The 16,078-nt window shown below is 42.6% G+C and overlaps 2 protein-coding genes across 3 annotated transcripts in view; one reads left to right on the forward strand and one right to left on the reverse strand.

Moving 5' to 3' along the window:
- LOC135198556 (lysyl oxidase homolog 2-like) overlaps positions 1-4,288 on the reverse strand; it is a 30,308-nt gene extending 26,020 nt beyond the window's left edge. The window contains exon 1 of one of the 2 annotated variants that reach the window (XM_064226254.1): positions 3,508-4,287. In XM_064226254.1, the coding sequence (XP_064082324.1) occupies positions 3,508-3,775 (268 nt within the window). In that variant the 5' untranslated portion in view covers positions 3,776-4,287. Of the gene's footprint in view, positions 1-3,507 lie in introns of both variants that reach the window. The other variant, XM_064226252.1, reaches the window with a different exon arrangement.
- Positions 1-16,078, forward strand: part of LOC135198555 (uncharacterized) — a 66,346-nt gene that overhangs the window by 12,316 nt on the left and 37,952 nt on the right. The window lies entirely within an intron of this gene.

Consider the following 16,078-nt stretch of genomic DNA (forward strand, 5'->3'; position numbering starts at 1 on the left):
CTCTCTCTCTCTCTCTCTCTCTCCACACACACACTTAACCATAGGTGACTAAGTAAACCTCTTTCATTCCTTTTATTGTACTACCGTCCATAGTCTCTCTCCTCCATCTTACTTTCCACCCTCTCCTAACAATTGATTCAAAGATGCAATTCTATATTGTGTTCTTTTATTCTATCAACCAGCTCGTTGAATATTACTGATAACTGGCAGATCATTAGTCTGGAAACCGTAATATTTTGCCCGAATAAAAAAAAAATTACGTTAAGATGATGCTAGAGTGGCTGTGAACCTACCGAACAGTTAGCCATATCTTCACTTAGGATCAGTTTAAGCGCCTCAGTGGCGTGGTCGGTATGGTGTCAGCGCACCAGCTCGGTGGTCGCGAGTTCGATTCTCGGGCATTCCACTGAGGGGGTTATAGATGTGTATTTCTGGTGATAGAAGTTCAATCTCGACGTGGTTCGGAAGTCACGTCAAGCCGTTGGTCCCGTTGCTGAATAACCACGGGTTCCATGCAACGTAAAAACACCATACGAACAAACAAACTTGAGGTCATTTTGAGTCTTGCCAACTCACGACCTCAGTCCCACCAAAACATTGCACTTCCAGACGTACTTCCCTTGCATTTGCGTAGGACTGAAATGTGACGTTAAGGTCCTTACTTGGCGAGTCATTATCGTTATGGTATGGCCTTCGTGGGACGTCCTTGAACATAGTCTGGAGACGATGATGTATACATCTGCAGCAGCATGCGGGAAGAAGAGAGAGAGAGAGAGAGAGAGAGAGAGAGAGAGAGAGAGAGAGAGAGAGAGAGAGAGAGAGAGAGAATATCCTTGACCTCGCATCCCCTAAGGATATCTTACTTACTGACGAAGATAATTTCACAGCAGGATTTTTAGCTACTCGATTGGTGTGAGAGGATGTGCTTGCTGGGATATCACCGTTGCTTTCTCTCTCTCTCTCTCTCTCTCTCTCTCTCTCTCTCTCTCTCTCTCTCTCTCTCTCATCTATATATATATATATATATATATATATATATATACATATATATATATATATATATATGTATATATATATATATATATATATATATATATATATATATATATAGTATTTTCTCTATATTTTGGCGTTTTTGGGCTCTCTTTATTACACACACACACACATATAATATATATATATATTATATATATATATATATAATATATGTGTGTGTGTATAATTCCAAAACAATAGTTGAGTATGTGCATGTAGTATGCCCTTGAACGCACACACTCGTATTATATTTGCATACTGTACATTCACAGCTGTAGAACGCAGAATATGGTAGTAAGTAAAATGTATTTCTGTTGAAACATGGCCTTGACGGGCAGTGAAAGGGAATTGAAAAAAATACATTCAAAAGAGGCCCTTCTCCAAGTCTGTTGAACAAAGCCACTTATCCTATCCTGTTACCTACAAGATTAAATCGTGCCATAGGTTATGGAGAGCTAAGACTTTTTTTTTTTCTTGAAGTTTAAGTGTATATGCTGAGCCCCGTTTGCTCACAAGGTATTTTGTTTATTTGTACAGATTACGATGCATTTATGGTTTCTCAGTGTATATATATACATTACATACACACACACACACACACACACATATATATATATATATATGTGTGTGTGTGTGTGTGTGTGTGTGTGTGTACAGTTTGTTACTGGCTGCCATGTTAAATCGTAGCAAATTATTTTAATTTAGTGTGAAATTTGTGGAAGGGCATTTATTACCAGATTAGATGTATAGGCTATTGGTTTCGTGGGTTCATACTTTAAAAAAAGCAGTAGTTCGTAACCCATTTTTAGCCCATGTACCCTTTCATCATATGTCAGAATGTCACCCCCTCCCCTCCCCATTTCCAAAATTGTCTGCCTCAAAAGGTGCATTCCAAATAATATGCAACAAAATACTAAAACCAACGCACAAGCTAGTGGAGAGAATGCCCAGCGTGACCTCTCAATGTGGACCAATCCACACTTGCGTTTTGTGTGGTCTTAGAGCCAGTTTGAGCCTGCCCATCTTCCAGTGGAATATTCTTTGAATTTACGGTTGTAAGTTTAGTTTGTTAATAATATCTATTTTTTTTGTACACTGAAATATTTGTGGAATGTATATTAGAGTTTTGCTTCGTTTAGAACAGTTGTTCTCGACCTGGGTGGCGTCAGCGATCTCTCTCTCTCTCTCTCTCTCTCTCTCTCTCTCTCTCTCTCTCTTAATATGGGAAGATATTTTACTCGTAGATGGATGGGGGTTGTGGAAGGGAAGGACAAACTCTTAGAGGAGGCGTGATGATAAAAAAAGGTTAGGAACCCCCACCCCCCACCCACCACTGGTTTAGAATGTTAAATCTAAGATGTTCGTAGAATATGTTGCATGCACAGTTGCTTGGAATGTTGTTCTTGGATGTCCATGGAATTTTTGCAAGCTTATTGATCAAGATTTATGTTGTTTATAATTCGGAATATTAGTAGAATATTTTACAGGTTCATTTGTTTAGAAAATTGGTCTTGGATGCTCATGATGTTGAATATTCGTGTCATTTACTATTGCGAGTTGAGTTCTTAGGAATATTTATCTTTGGAAATTGTTGATAGCTCAGATGTCATATAGAATAATGATGTTAAATGTTCGTCAAATATACCTCCAGTTCAGTTGGTAAGTAGATATAGTGTCTTTGGCGTAATATTTCGAGGTATTCGTGGAATTGAATGCGGTTTTAATTCGGGATATTGGTATTCATTCTTGGAAATATTGGGGAAATGTATTTACAGGTTTGATTATGAAGGAAATTCGTGTAATCTGTGTTTAGTCTGTGGAAAAAAATTATTTGTGTTTATTTTGTGAAAAATTTGTGAAATTTATTGTAAGTTGGAAGTAGGTTTTTGTTGTTGTTGGTATCCTCGATTCTCATTTTTCAATGACACTACTTTTTTTTCTACATTTCTTCACTCGGGGATATTGGGAAAATGTGTCCTTTTTCTGACGTGAAGTAAAATAAAATTGTCACTGGTGACGTAATGCCTCAGTAACATTGACCTTTTGATGTCTATATATATAATTTCCATTTTCATTCATTCCCATCATATCGCTGAATGACCTTGTGGACCCCAGTGCTGGGCTTTTTGCCAGAATCGTATGTTCTGTTAATATAAATCCTCAGCCCCGCAGGGAGGTAGTTCCGTCAGTAGGCATTACTTAAGGCTCTTTGCAGCCTGCCTGCGGCCCCTAGCTGCAACCACTTTCATTCCTTTTACTGTACCTCCTTTCACATTCTCTTTATCTTACTTTCCATCCTCTCCTAACACTTGTTTCGTGGCGCAACTGCTTTGGGGTTTTCCTCCTGTTACACCTTTCAAACCTTTTATTCAATTTCCATTTCAGCGCTGAATGACCTCATAGGTCCCAATGCTTGCTTGGCCGTTGGCCTAAATTTTATATTCAACCCAACTCGTAAATCCTCAGACTAACCTTCATATTCTGCTCGACCTTCCACGAGGCGAACTGAACCTTCCTCCACCTTCTTCCTCCTTCGGCGCGCCTTCGTCAGCGTCCTTCTGACGAATTCTGCCCTCCTCCCCGACGCGTGTCTTATCTTTCGAGAACCCGCCTCTTGCATCTGCCCTCGCTGACGGCGACGTCTTCGACGCCTGCGTTTAGCAGCATCGACAGCTTCGCACAGCAACGTCAAGACCAGCATGAGTGTTAAAAGGATTAAAAGTATGCGCGTTGGTGACATGGCTGTGCGTGGACCCCTCCCCTCGTTCGTCCTGGGACAGGATCTTTTAAATATCTTGCAATTCGGCGACCGCCGAGTATTCTAGGGTAATCCAGGCGTTTACTTATACTTATTTTTGTATGTACAGTGTATTTTCTTGTTTACGGTAGCGTCCGGCGCTCACAGTTTATATACCATTCTTTTTCAAGCTCTTATGACTGCAGTCTTACGAAAGTTGCTGGTTACATGTCACGACGTATGGCACCTGTTTGTAAGTAACGTAATACCAAGCTCGATTTCCTTGATTATTCTGTGTCTACAGAAAACTATATCACTTCATAATAACCCATTCACTCTAATATTATCGGTGAGACTCAAGTGGCGTAGTCGATTTCGTTCGGTAAATCAACGGCGCAGATGTAACGTTCAGTCAAGACTGCTGCCACTGCTTTATGAGACACAGCTGGCCGTTCAAGTGCCAAGTGACATCTGACCTGTGCCGTGGCTGTGCATACCTCCTGGCCTGGGTCTCCCTTGGGTATCTCGCAGCAATGTTCAACTCCTCTGCTCTGGGAAAACGTATCGTGCTGCAGATACCCGCCGTGACTCCTGCCTCGTACGCAAGTCGGGGGTGTAACTTTTTTTTTTTTTTTATTATTTTTTTTTTTTTTATTCATCGGTGTTGATGGTCTGTCAAAGAATGGGGATATCACAGTGCTGTTATTTTCAAGATTACGGAAATGATATAGAAAAGTTTGATTTTCATCAAGTATTTCAGCTCTGGAGGTGATTAGCAAGCTACTGCGGGTTATGTATAGCACGTATTGCAGGATTTTTTAATCCTCTGAAAGTGTGGGCAGAAGCTCTGTTTTTCGTCAAGGCATATTGGATAACGCTCACCCCACAGCGTGACATTTAATGGGTTCATGTGGTCTCAAAGCGCGCGTGGGTGTTATTAGGTTTTTTTGCAGCTGTTTAGGCCACATTCATACCCTTCACCCAATTAGTGCTCGTTGGGAACCAGAATTGGGACATATTATTTATGTCTACACCTTCGTGGTAGCAAAAGCTGATCTATTAGCCTCTGGAAGTGGCGACCGAATTATTTCTCTGACTAAGCAGGAAAAGCGTAAAATAGCAGAGGCTCCGCTCTCAAGATTCCAGGAATTCTCTGCTGCTGAGTCACTTGGTATAGATATACGGATGATCGATTCACACTATAGAGATGTCGTGTCGTAGGCTCAGAATTCCGTGAAGAGCTTTAACACGGTTAACGCTGCAGATTGTTGTGATAGAGTTTGAAAGTGTCTCACGCTTAGAGTTTATTTGGAATGACTATATTCAGAAGCAAAGTATTGTCCTGGGAACTGGTGTATTGTTACTGGGATTCTCTTCCTCTGACGCATATCAAAAAGGAGTCATCCGAAATGCATCTTGATCTTGTTTTGTCGTACCCCGATTATCTTCTCATGAGACTTAGGGAAGCTGGTTCCATCTCTACGACGTACGTAGCGAGTCGGTCACCGTTTGAGAGTATATTGATATATGTCACTTCAGTTGACGTGTCAACTGTTATTAAACGTTTACTGTAGGTTGTTGATTGCACTGATAGGAATTTGTCGGTAATTTGAATAGTTTACTTTTAGAAAACTGTATCACAGTAGTTCGTTATTTTGCTGCAGCCTATGCATGATGTGAGTTTGAGTTCTTCTTATTATCTTTTATTTTATTTTATTTTATTATTATTATTTTTTTTTTTATAAATCAAGACTTGGAATAAGCGATGACAGAAGATGGATTTGTAATTATGTCTTTAAAGGAATATTACATACTTTCCTTTAGAGATATCGGTCTCAAATTTTGCTCCTATATTACATACTTTCCTGTAGACACATCTGCCTGACTGAGATTTTCCTCTCACGCCAAAAGTAACCCGTTTATTCTTGATCATGTGGAAACCTTTAACGTTATTGAATTTAGATTTCAAGGGAATTTTTGCAACAGCGAATGAATATACTTCAGAAATATCAAACTAAAGAGCCTGTATGAACTAACACGTTGGGAAATTAATTTACAAAATATTTCAGTTTGACAAGTGTGAGTGTGTGTGTTTTGGGGGTAGCATTCGATGGATTACTGTGTGCTTAGTATTGTCAGACATATGGTTTGGTCAGCCTTTGTGTCTAGTATTTCGTAAGAGACTTCATTTTGGAAGCATAAAAAAAAGGCTTACAATCCCCTGTATGTTGAAAGACAGCTTATTCTCTTAAACAGTCTCAATGCATAAAGGTCTCCTGCTTTGAGGTTTTCCTTCTGTTAAACCTATCAAACTCAGAACCGTATATTCTACCTACCTACTCCTTCTCAGCGCTGAAGTCACTCCTTCTCAGCGCTGAATGACTTCATAGGTCCCGTCGCTTGGCCTTTGGAATAAATTCTATATTTCACTCTAATCCGATGTAATTTTTTTTTCATTTTATTACAAAAAATCCTTTTACATTGTTATATGAATGTACATATATTTATATTTATAAAATATAGCTTAAAACTAACAAAAGTTACTGAACCACCAAATATATACTGCAAATATATACATTACTGTAAATCATTCATATTCATATCCAAGAAATTTTTACAAAATAGACCTGTACACTTTTTCTTCCATGTTTCAGTAATTGTGTATCTTTGTGCCATTATTTTACCAATTAATTTTTCCTTCAGTTTATAGTAATTTAATCTTACATCTCTGTTCATCAACGATTCAACGATGTAGGCAGTAATGATCCAAATTGCAGCATTCCTGTCTTTCTTTTTGATATGTGGAAGATCAAAATACAATATCTTTAACATCTGGGGAAACCTAATAGAACATATATTACGTAGGGTATTCTTCAACCACAATACAATTTCATTATTTCTCTTACAAAAGTATACAGTATGAAGAATTGTCTCTTCTTCTTGACAGTCTTCACAAAAGCTATTATTTACTATACCTAACTGACAAAGCTTTTTCTTAGAAGGCAAAGCCTCATGTACATATCTATATATTATATTTCTCTCATAAGGGTTTATAAATTTAACATTAATGTTATTCCATATTGAATTCCAGTCATAACAAGGGTATTTTTCAAGAACTGTTACTACACCGTTGACACTAAATATGTAACTCATTATACATAACCTTATTTTTCATATATGGGAAGGTTTTACTGTGGAACAAGATCATTAAATCATACTAGCATTACTTGAGACCTATAGAATACATTTATCAAACCAATCCCTCCTTGATCTTCAGCCAAGTATAACGTCTCTTGTTTAATTGGCTGATAACCATTATTTCAGATATAACGAAAAGTTATTGTTTTCCATTCAGCATAAAAATCTTTTGGCATCGGATAAATGTGTGCCAAGTACCAAATTTTCGAGCTAATAAGCGAGTTAATGATAATAGCTTTTTGCACAAGTGTTAAACGCCTGCTATATAGGGTTTTGATTTTTAAAATTAAATTTTCCTTCACATAATTCCAGTTGAAATGCAGACATTCTTGATAATTATTAGAGAAATACACACCCAATATCTTTATCCTATCATGTTTCACGTCTAACCAATGGAGCGCCCAGTCTTCTCTATTAGTCCATCTCCCAGTTCCGAATATTGAGGTCTTGCTTTTGTTCAACTTAGCACCTGACGCTTTTTCAAAATCATGAATCACATTTTCCAGCACATTTAAACCAGTTTCATACTCAATGAAAATATGTGAATCGTCAGCATATCCAGCAATTGACAACTTTTTGGCATTTGGCATGGATAAAGAAAAAGGGGATAACTTAGTTTTTATCATTCTGTAAAATGGATCAAGGTACACAGCAAAGAGAACCATTGAAAGAGGGCATCCCTGTCTTACTGACTGTTTAACAACATATGGTTTGGATAACAAACATTTACCATCACAGAACTAGTTATCTGATTATATAAGCCTCCTACCCAACAAATTGCTTTTTTTGCAAGACCAAAAGCTTTCAATATTTTAAGTACAAACTTTATACTCACTCTATCAAAAGCACGAGACCAGTCTAAAGATATAATAGCACACTTATTATTACACTCATTAGCAGAATATAATACATCTCTAATTAGAGTGTTACACTCTATGATACTTCTGCCTGGAATACAGAACTGTTCAGAGGAAATCATCTTATCAAGGCATGCTGTTAATCTTCTGCATATAAGTTTAGACAGGATTTTGTAGTCCACATTCAACATGCAAATAGGTCTCCAATTTTTTAGTAGCTTTATGTTTCCAGTCTTTGGAATAAGTTTTATTAGACCCTGTCTTTGAGTCTTTGTTAGCAAAAATACTTCGAAATAGTTGTGAACAGCTTCAAGAAAATCCATTCCTATTACATGCCACAATTTCTGATTAAACTCCACTGGAATACCATCATTTCCAGGCGATTTATTATTATTCATTCCATTAACAATACTTACAATTTCTTTGAGCGACGAATTTTTTAACATTTCCCTGTTATCATCATCTGATAACACATTTGGTATTAAAGAAACATATTCATATTCACAGTTTGCACTTACCTCTGACTCTGTGGACATTAAATTCACATAATAATCACTAATGTAAGTAGCTATACAATCAGTACCTGAAATAATCTGTCCCTCTTTCCACTTTCCTATATTTTCAGTAGTCATTTCACTCATAACTAACTTTTGTGCCCTTGCCTTTTGCTTATTCAACTGGTAGTGGGACAATTTCTCGCCATCAATTTGTTCTGGAAGTCTACTTCTGATTCTCACTCCTTCAACAACATCATTCTTCAGTTTCGTAATTATAGTTTTAAGTTGATCTATTTCATTATAGTTAGTAACCGATAAAATGCTAGCTTTCTCCAAGGCTCTTTTTAGACAACTCTCAAAATAGTTCAATCTTCCAAATTTATATTTATTTTTTTCTCTACCTGCTCTAATAAAGAAAACTTTAATTCTTTGGTTAGCATCATCCCACCATTCCCCAATATTCGAAAAAGAAGTTTTAGTCTTCTTAACACTTAGCCAGAAACTCTTAAATTTGTCCAAAATATCCGAATCCTCTAAAAGTGAAACATTCATTTTCCACAATCCTTTATACACTTTGATGTTTGGGTTTATAACAAATTCGAAACATACGCATCCTATGTGGTCACTAAAACTTACCGGAATTGTATCTACATCGGTAATGGAATTGAACAACTTATCAACATATATCCTATCTAACCTTGCACCATAATCTGCTTTTACATATGTATAAGGTGGAACAGCCTTTTTAAAACTATAAATGTCTTTCATTTTTAAACTCTTATTCAGGTCTTTAAGACTTGAAGACATAAGATAGGAGTTACGTTTAGAACAATCTCTTTCACTAGTAATACAATTGAAATCACCCCCAAATAGCAAATTTTCCGTATTACCTCTCAGGTAAAAGAACAGGTCTTGTTCAAAGAAACTTTCCCTTTCACCTTTCTTTGTCGATCCAAAAGGTGCATATACATTCAGGATGTGCAATAAACTCTGACCATGGCATATCCGCAAAGAAAGTATCTTGCCTTCAGCATCCTTTTCTTCACTAAGGACTGAATACTGCAAAGACTTTTTTTTTTTTTTTTTTTTTTTATCAATATACCAGTACCACCTTTCAACATAACTGGGGTATTAAGAAAAATGTCAAAATCTAAAGATAGAGTGTCTAGTAATTCAATAGTCTTAATATTGTTCCTGAAAGAGAAAAATGTCTTATTCTACTGAGCAGTAGAAATGATTAGCACTTCCTGCATTTTAGCATTATTTAATCCATTAATATTTACTGTAGCAATTTTAATGTTCATATAAGAAAAATGTTAAATTAACTGCTTCTTTATCCTTCTAGCACTTGGACTCGCCTTTCTCTTATTGTACCCTTTACGAGTACTGTTTTTATTTCTCATATTTTTACCCTTATTTTCACTTATAGCAAAACCTCCTACTTGCATATTTTCTTCTAACTCGTCGTCACTCCCTTTTATATTAATCCAACTATTTCCATCCATACATTCCAATTCATCCATCACCGATGCTTCAGAGAATAAGTTCTGTTTATTTTCATGCTTATCATGGTCACCTAACAAATACTCGTCAACCAAGTTACTCTTACCAACGCTCACTTTTGGCAGTACATTCTGTGAAGGTTGAGCTTCCAAACCACCTGTGTTTAAACCTATTGCGTCCATATCTAAATTACCATCGCCTTTTATAGGTAAACTGTCTTCATATTCAATGACTCCTTCCGAAACTATGCACCTGGGCTCTCGGGACCCCGTACTTGTTTCAACAGCCAAACTGTGCGTCGCTCCGCTGTCAACCTTTCTAACAACCTCAGGGCCATCAGCGTTCGCTGTTGGCTCATTATTAGCCACTGCGTCATTACTTATACATTTCCCCACACCATCACCTCTGACACCCTCATGTACTACATCCATCATTCACGGGTTCCTCAAAAATAGCATTTATATCACTATTATCAGCTTCCTGGGTTTCAAAATCGGTCTTTTTCTGGTCGATGAATTTCTGCAGTAACTACGTGAGTCTGTAAAACCACCTTTATTTCTGACTTACCTAGATTACCCTGTTCACTGTCCATCTTTTGATAATCACCATGATCAACCACCATCCCACCGGTATTCGTACCAGAAATCACGGGTTCCTTTGCGCCCCGTAAATCGGGGAAGTCGGCACTCCTCAATTTAGCCCAAGTATTCACCTCTACCTCCACCGCACAATCAGCAATCAAATGCCCCGTGCTACCACAATTTTTACAAGTAAGAGGCTGCCCACGATATAAGACATTATATGTCTGACCCCTTGTTGAAATATAGGAAGGGATATGTTTTTCTGGTTCCATGAAAATCGTTCTGTCCCCGCTCAGAGCAAAACTGTAATGACCAAATCCAAGCGTATTCTCACGAACATTTTTCACTTTTCCATAGAAGGAGAAAACATTTTCAAGTACCGAAGACTGCATTTCGAAAGGTACACTCCTAATCTTAGTAAGTGATTGCCTTGGACACATTGTTTATCTTCACTTCACCGCTATTGTACTTGATTAGCTTCTCATCATACCTTTCCATCAGGGAATCAAAAAAGGATTGGGACTTTACTTTAAACAGACACTTTGATTTTCCAGTGACACAAATGCCGTAAACCTCATTATCTGGAATCTCCATTACATCACGACATATTTCGGGCAATACATCTGAACTGTACATCTTATCATTTAAGAACGATATGCAGAAAGTGTTTATCCTTCTTGTTAACGTCGTCATCATATCAACCATTTAGGATCTCGAATGCCCTGTTGGGCACTCGATTTCAAGTAACTTGATAACTTCCGAACTATAGGGTTACAGCTGAAAACCAAACAAGAGTATGGACGGAGCAGCAGTCAGGAGAACCTTCTCTCACGACAGCTCAAAGCAAACTCTGTAAACTGTTCTAAGAGAAAGTAAACTGTTTTGATGGGATGTAAACTGTTCTGAGAGAAAGTAAACTGTTTTGATGGGAAGTAAACTGTTCTAAGAGAAAGTAAACTGTTTTGATGGGATGTAAACTGTTCTGAGAGAAAGTAACTGTTTTAATGGGAAGTAAACTGTTCTGATAGAAAGTAAACTGTTTTGATGGGAAGTAAACTGCTCTGATAGAAAGTAAACTGTTCTGAGAGAAAGTAAACTGTTTTGATGGGAAGTAAACTGTTTTAAGAGAAAGTAAACTGTTTTGATGGGAGGTAAACCAAGTTAAAGCAAGCAAGAACTATGAGTCATTAATACCTCTTAATTCACTAATCTACAAAATTATTAATGTGCAAAAGTCCCATTTATAACCCGCTACAGTTTTCTTAAGAAAGCAATAAAAATTTCTACTCTTCTACTGTAATTGTTGTGTGTCATACAACTACGACACAACAACAAACTGAAATAATTACATCGGATTTGTTCTGTTTGTTGTTATGTCGTAGTTGTATGACACCCAACAATTACAGTAGAAGAGAGTAGAATTTTTTATTACTTTCTTTAGAAAACTGTAACGGGTTATAAATGGGACTTTTGCACATTAATAATTTTGTAGATTAGTGAATTAAGAAGTATTCATGACTCGTAGTTCTTGCTTGCTTTAACTTGGTTTACCTCCCATCAAAACAGTTTACTTTCTCTCAGAACAGTTTACTTCCCATCAAAACAGATTACTGTAAGGACAACGCTTATTCATAATTTTCTCTGTACATAATTCATCATTCGCGTTGTTCTCACTTCCCCCTGAGAGAGCATTCAGCGGGCTTTCCGTCAGTGTATAAAGCTTGTATAACCACATATTGTGTACTTTTATATTTTGTATTTTATGTCTCTCAAGAAACACAAATCGGGTCTCGCCGACCCACTTTTACTCTCTCGCGGGTCGGTGACCACATTTCCGTCCGCATGCTGTATATTTATATTTCCCTTGACTGTAATAAAAATCAGTACACTTCTACCTGTCTCTTTGTCAACCTCTCACAACTGGTGACCCCGGAGTGACGGTGACCCAGCGGTTTTGGCTCAGCCATTAAGGGACTCACTACCGCCGCTCACCTTCAGAGATCTTTAACGGACTCATACGGCGCCTCAGTATAGATCTCTGAAAGCTCCTCCCGTGGAAATAACCAACGCCTCTAACGGACTAAATACGGCATACCTGCCCAAGGTGTGTTCAGGCGTTTCCTCAAACGGTTTGGCCCTCCATTCACGACTCTGTCGACCGTTTTTGTGAGAGAGGACAATGGGCGCAAACAGTACCTCGCGGGAAACTCGCGGGGAAACCCGGGCCTCCCCCGCCCCAGCGACGGACTCTGACACAGCGGCCGCTCAAGCTGTCAAATTGCCCCCCTTCACAACGGCTGACCCGTCTTCCTGGTTCTTCCGAGCCGAAGGGCAATTCCGGATCGCGGGGCTCACAAACAAAGTGCTGCAGGCTGACCTCGTCGCAGCGGCTCTCCCGACAGAGGTGCTCGGCCGAATATCTAACTGGCTGACCGGTCGAGCACGAATCGGACTCGTCACGCTCGACGAGATAAAAGAAAGGCTCTTGACAGCCTATCCGTGCCTATCGCTGAAAGGGCCCGCCCGCGCGCCCTCGACCTAGTTGCGAACCCCATGCGCGGCGCCGACACCCAAGATGCCTGGGACACTGTGATGGGCCTCGTCCGTCTGCCCGAAATAGGCCCCGACGGAAAAAAAGGTAGAGATCAGCCTGAGCCGCGAAATATTCCTGCGGCAACTCGAGCCGGACGTCCGAAAGCAGCTGACCGAACGCGTACACCCTAGAGGACGACGAACTACTAGAAACGGCAAAGAAGCTGACGTTGTCAAACAATGCCGCGAAGCTCGCCGCCGCCCCCCCCCGATCCTCCATGTGCCTGGCCGCAGAGAAGGAAGAAGACAACGACGACCCTACGCAAGAGATCGGCGCCGTATCCCAAGGGAAGTCCTCCCACACGCAGCGAGGTGAAAACTCCTGGTGCCGCTTCCACCGGAGGTTTCGGGAGATTCGCCAGGAGGTGCGAAAGCCCTTTGCACCTTCCAACAGTCAAAAAACGACGACGGCAAACAAAACCAAGGCCGCCCGTGGCAACGGCCGCGTCGGAACCACACACCGTAGGGTTCTACGTCCGCGACGCGATCTCCGGCCGGAGGATGTGGTGGATACGGGGGCAATGCACTCGATATTCCGCCGTCAGGAAAAGACCGTAGCCGCGAGCCCGACAAAACAACCTCCCTCGTCGCCGCAAACGGGACCCCCATCCGTTCCTACGGCACGAAGCCCCTCGAGATATCCATCTTGGGCGAAACTACGTCTGGGAATTCACAAATCGCGGACGTCAGGATCCCGCTACTGGGGGCAGACTTCCTGGCGCAGAACGGCCTCCTGGTGGACGTGGGCCGCAAACGCCTCCTCGACACGGGGACATGCCTTTCCCTTCCACTAGCAGCAGGCCAGGCCCGGGGGGGCCCTACAATTTGTACCATCGCCCCCACAAATACGGCAACCTCCTGCAGGAGTTCCCCGAAGTCTTCAAGCCGGAACTTCGTCAGGCGGCAGGGACGCCACCCAAGCACGGGATATTCCACCACATAGCCACCACAGGCCCCCCGACACACGCGAAGTTCCGACGACTCCCTCCAGGCCGCCTCCAGGAGGCGAAGCAGGCGTTCTCGGAGATGGAACGAATGGGCATCTGCAAGAAAGCATCGAGCCCTTGGGCGTCGCCCCTGCACATGGTACAGAAACCTGACGGCACCTGGAGGCCCTGCGGAGACTACAGAAGACTCAACCTCGTTACAATCCCCGACCAATACCCCTTGCCAAACATGCAGGATTTGACAGGGGCCCTTCATGGGGCGAAGGTCTTCACAAAAAATGGACCTCTTAAAATCCTATTTCCAGGTTCCAGTGCACCCCGAGGATGTCCCCAAGACTGCCATCATCACGCCTTTTGGCTCCTTCGTTTTCCATTACTCAACCTTCGGCCTGAGGAATGCAGGGGCCACCTTCCAGCGCCTGATGGACAGCATCCTGGGGGACCTGCCCTTCTGCGTCTGCTACGTCGACGATATCTTGATTTTTTCCAGGTCCTTGGAGGAGCACCTACATCACGTCCGAGCGGTCCTAAAGCGCCCTACAGGAAAACGGGCTGGTCGTCCGTTTCGACAAATGCACCTTCGGCGCCGAGAAGGTGGACTTCCTCGGACACGAGATCTCCGCGACGGGCGTGCGCCCCATGGCCTCGAAGGTAGGCGTGGTGCAGAAGTTGTTCCCACCCAACCACGGTCAAGTCCCTGCAGGAGTTCATCGGAATGGTCAATTACTACCGCCGATTCATCCCCGCCGCCGCCCGCACCATGTCTCCTCTAACACAGGTCCTGAAAGGGAAACCAAAGGCCCTAACGTGGGAGCCGAACAAGAGAAGGCTTTCAACGAGACGAAGAGGGCCCTCGCCAGAGCGGCGACATTATGCCACCAAGACCCTGCTGCACCTTTACGCCTCACCACCGACGCCAGCAACGTCGCCTGCGGGGCTGTCCTCGAGCAGGTGGTCCAGGGCGAGCCCCAGCCACTCGCCTTCTACAGCAAAAAACTATCAGCCGCCGAGACGAGGTACAGCACGTTCGACCGCGAACTCCTGGCAGTGTACCAAGCAGTGCGACATTTCCGCTACCTCCTCGAGGGCTCCCCCTTTACGATCAGGACGGACCACCTCCCTTTGGTACACGCCTTCACCAAGGCGGGCGACGCTTGGTCAGCGAGACAACAGAGGCACCTAGCAGCCATCGCAGAGTTCGGTTGCACCATCCAGTACGTGCCTGGCGAGAAGAACCCCGTGGCAGACGCCCTATCGAGGATAGAAATCAACGCCGTGCGTCTCGGGGTCGACTACGAAGACCTCGCCCGGGAACAGGCTGCCGACCCGGAGACTGCCGCATACCGCACTGCTATCACCGCCCTCAAGTGGGAAGACGTGCCTTTCGGACCCGCAGGCATGACGCTCCTCTGCGACATCAGCACGGGCCGCCCGCGCCCGCTGATCCCAGCCTCCCGAAGGAAAGCCGTGTTCGACGTCATACACGGACTCTCGCACCCCTCGGGCCGGACGACGGTGCGCCTCCTGACGGAGAAGTTCGTCTGGCATGGAATTCGGAAGGACTCCCTCGAGTGGGCCAGGACCTGCGTGCCTTGCCAAACTAGCAAAATCAGTCGGCACACGGGAATCAGGCGTGGGGAAATTTCCGCAGCCGAAACGAAGATTCGGCCACATCCACATAGACGTTGTTGGCCCCCTGCCCCCGTCGGAAGGCGCCAGGTACCTCCTGACGGTAATCGATCGCTCCACCAGATGGCCCGAAGCAACGCCGATGTCGGAGGCGACCACGAAAGCATGTGCCGAAGCACTCCTCGCCAGCTGGATCAGTCGATTCGGAGTGCCAGACGAAATCACGACAGACCGCGGACCAGTTTTCCTGTCGGAGTTGTGGACTGCCCTGGCCCGCCTAATGGGAACGTCGCTACATGCCACCACCGCCTACAACCCAGCAGCTAACGGCATGGTGGAGAGAGTCCACCGTTCGATCAAGGCTTCCCTGATGGCGCGCTGCACCGACGAAAATTGGAAGAGCCAACTACCGTGGGTCCTCCTCGGTCTCAGGACTGCCCCGCGGGCAAACGGCGAAGCATCACCCGCGGAGAAGGTATAACGGGGAGCCATTAACAGTCCC

This window comes from Macrobrachium nipponense, chromosome 22, assembly GCF_015104395.2.
Source record: "Macrobrachium nipponense isolate FS-2020 chromosome 22, ASM1510439v2, whole genome shotgun sequence".
Taxonomy (NCBI): domain Eukaryota; kingdom Metazoa; phylum Arthropoda; class Malacostraca; order Decapoda; family Palaemonidae; genus Macrobrachium; species Macrobrachium nipponense.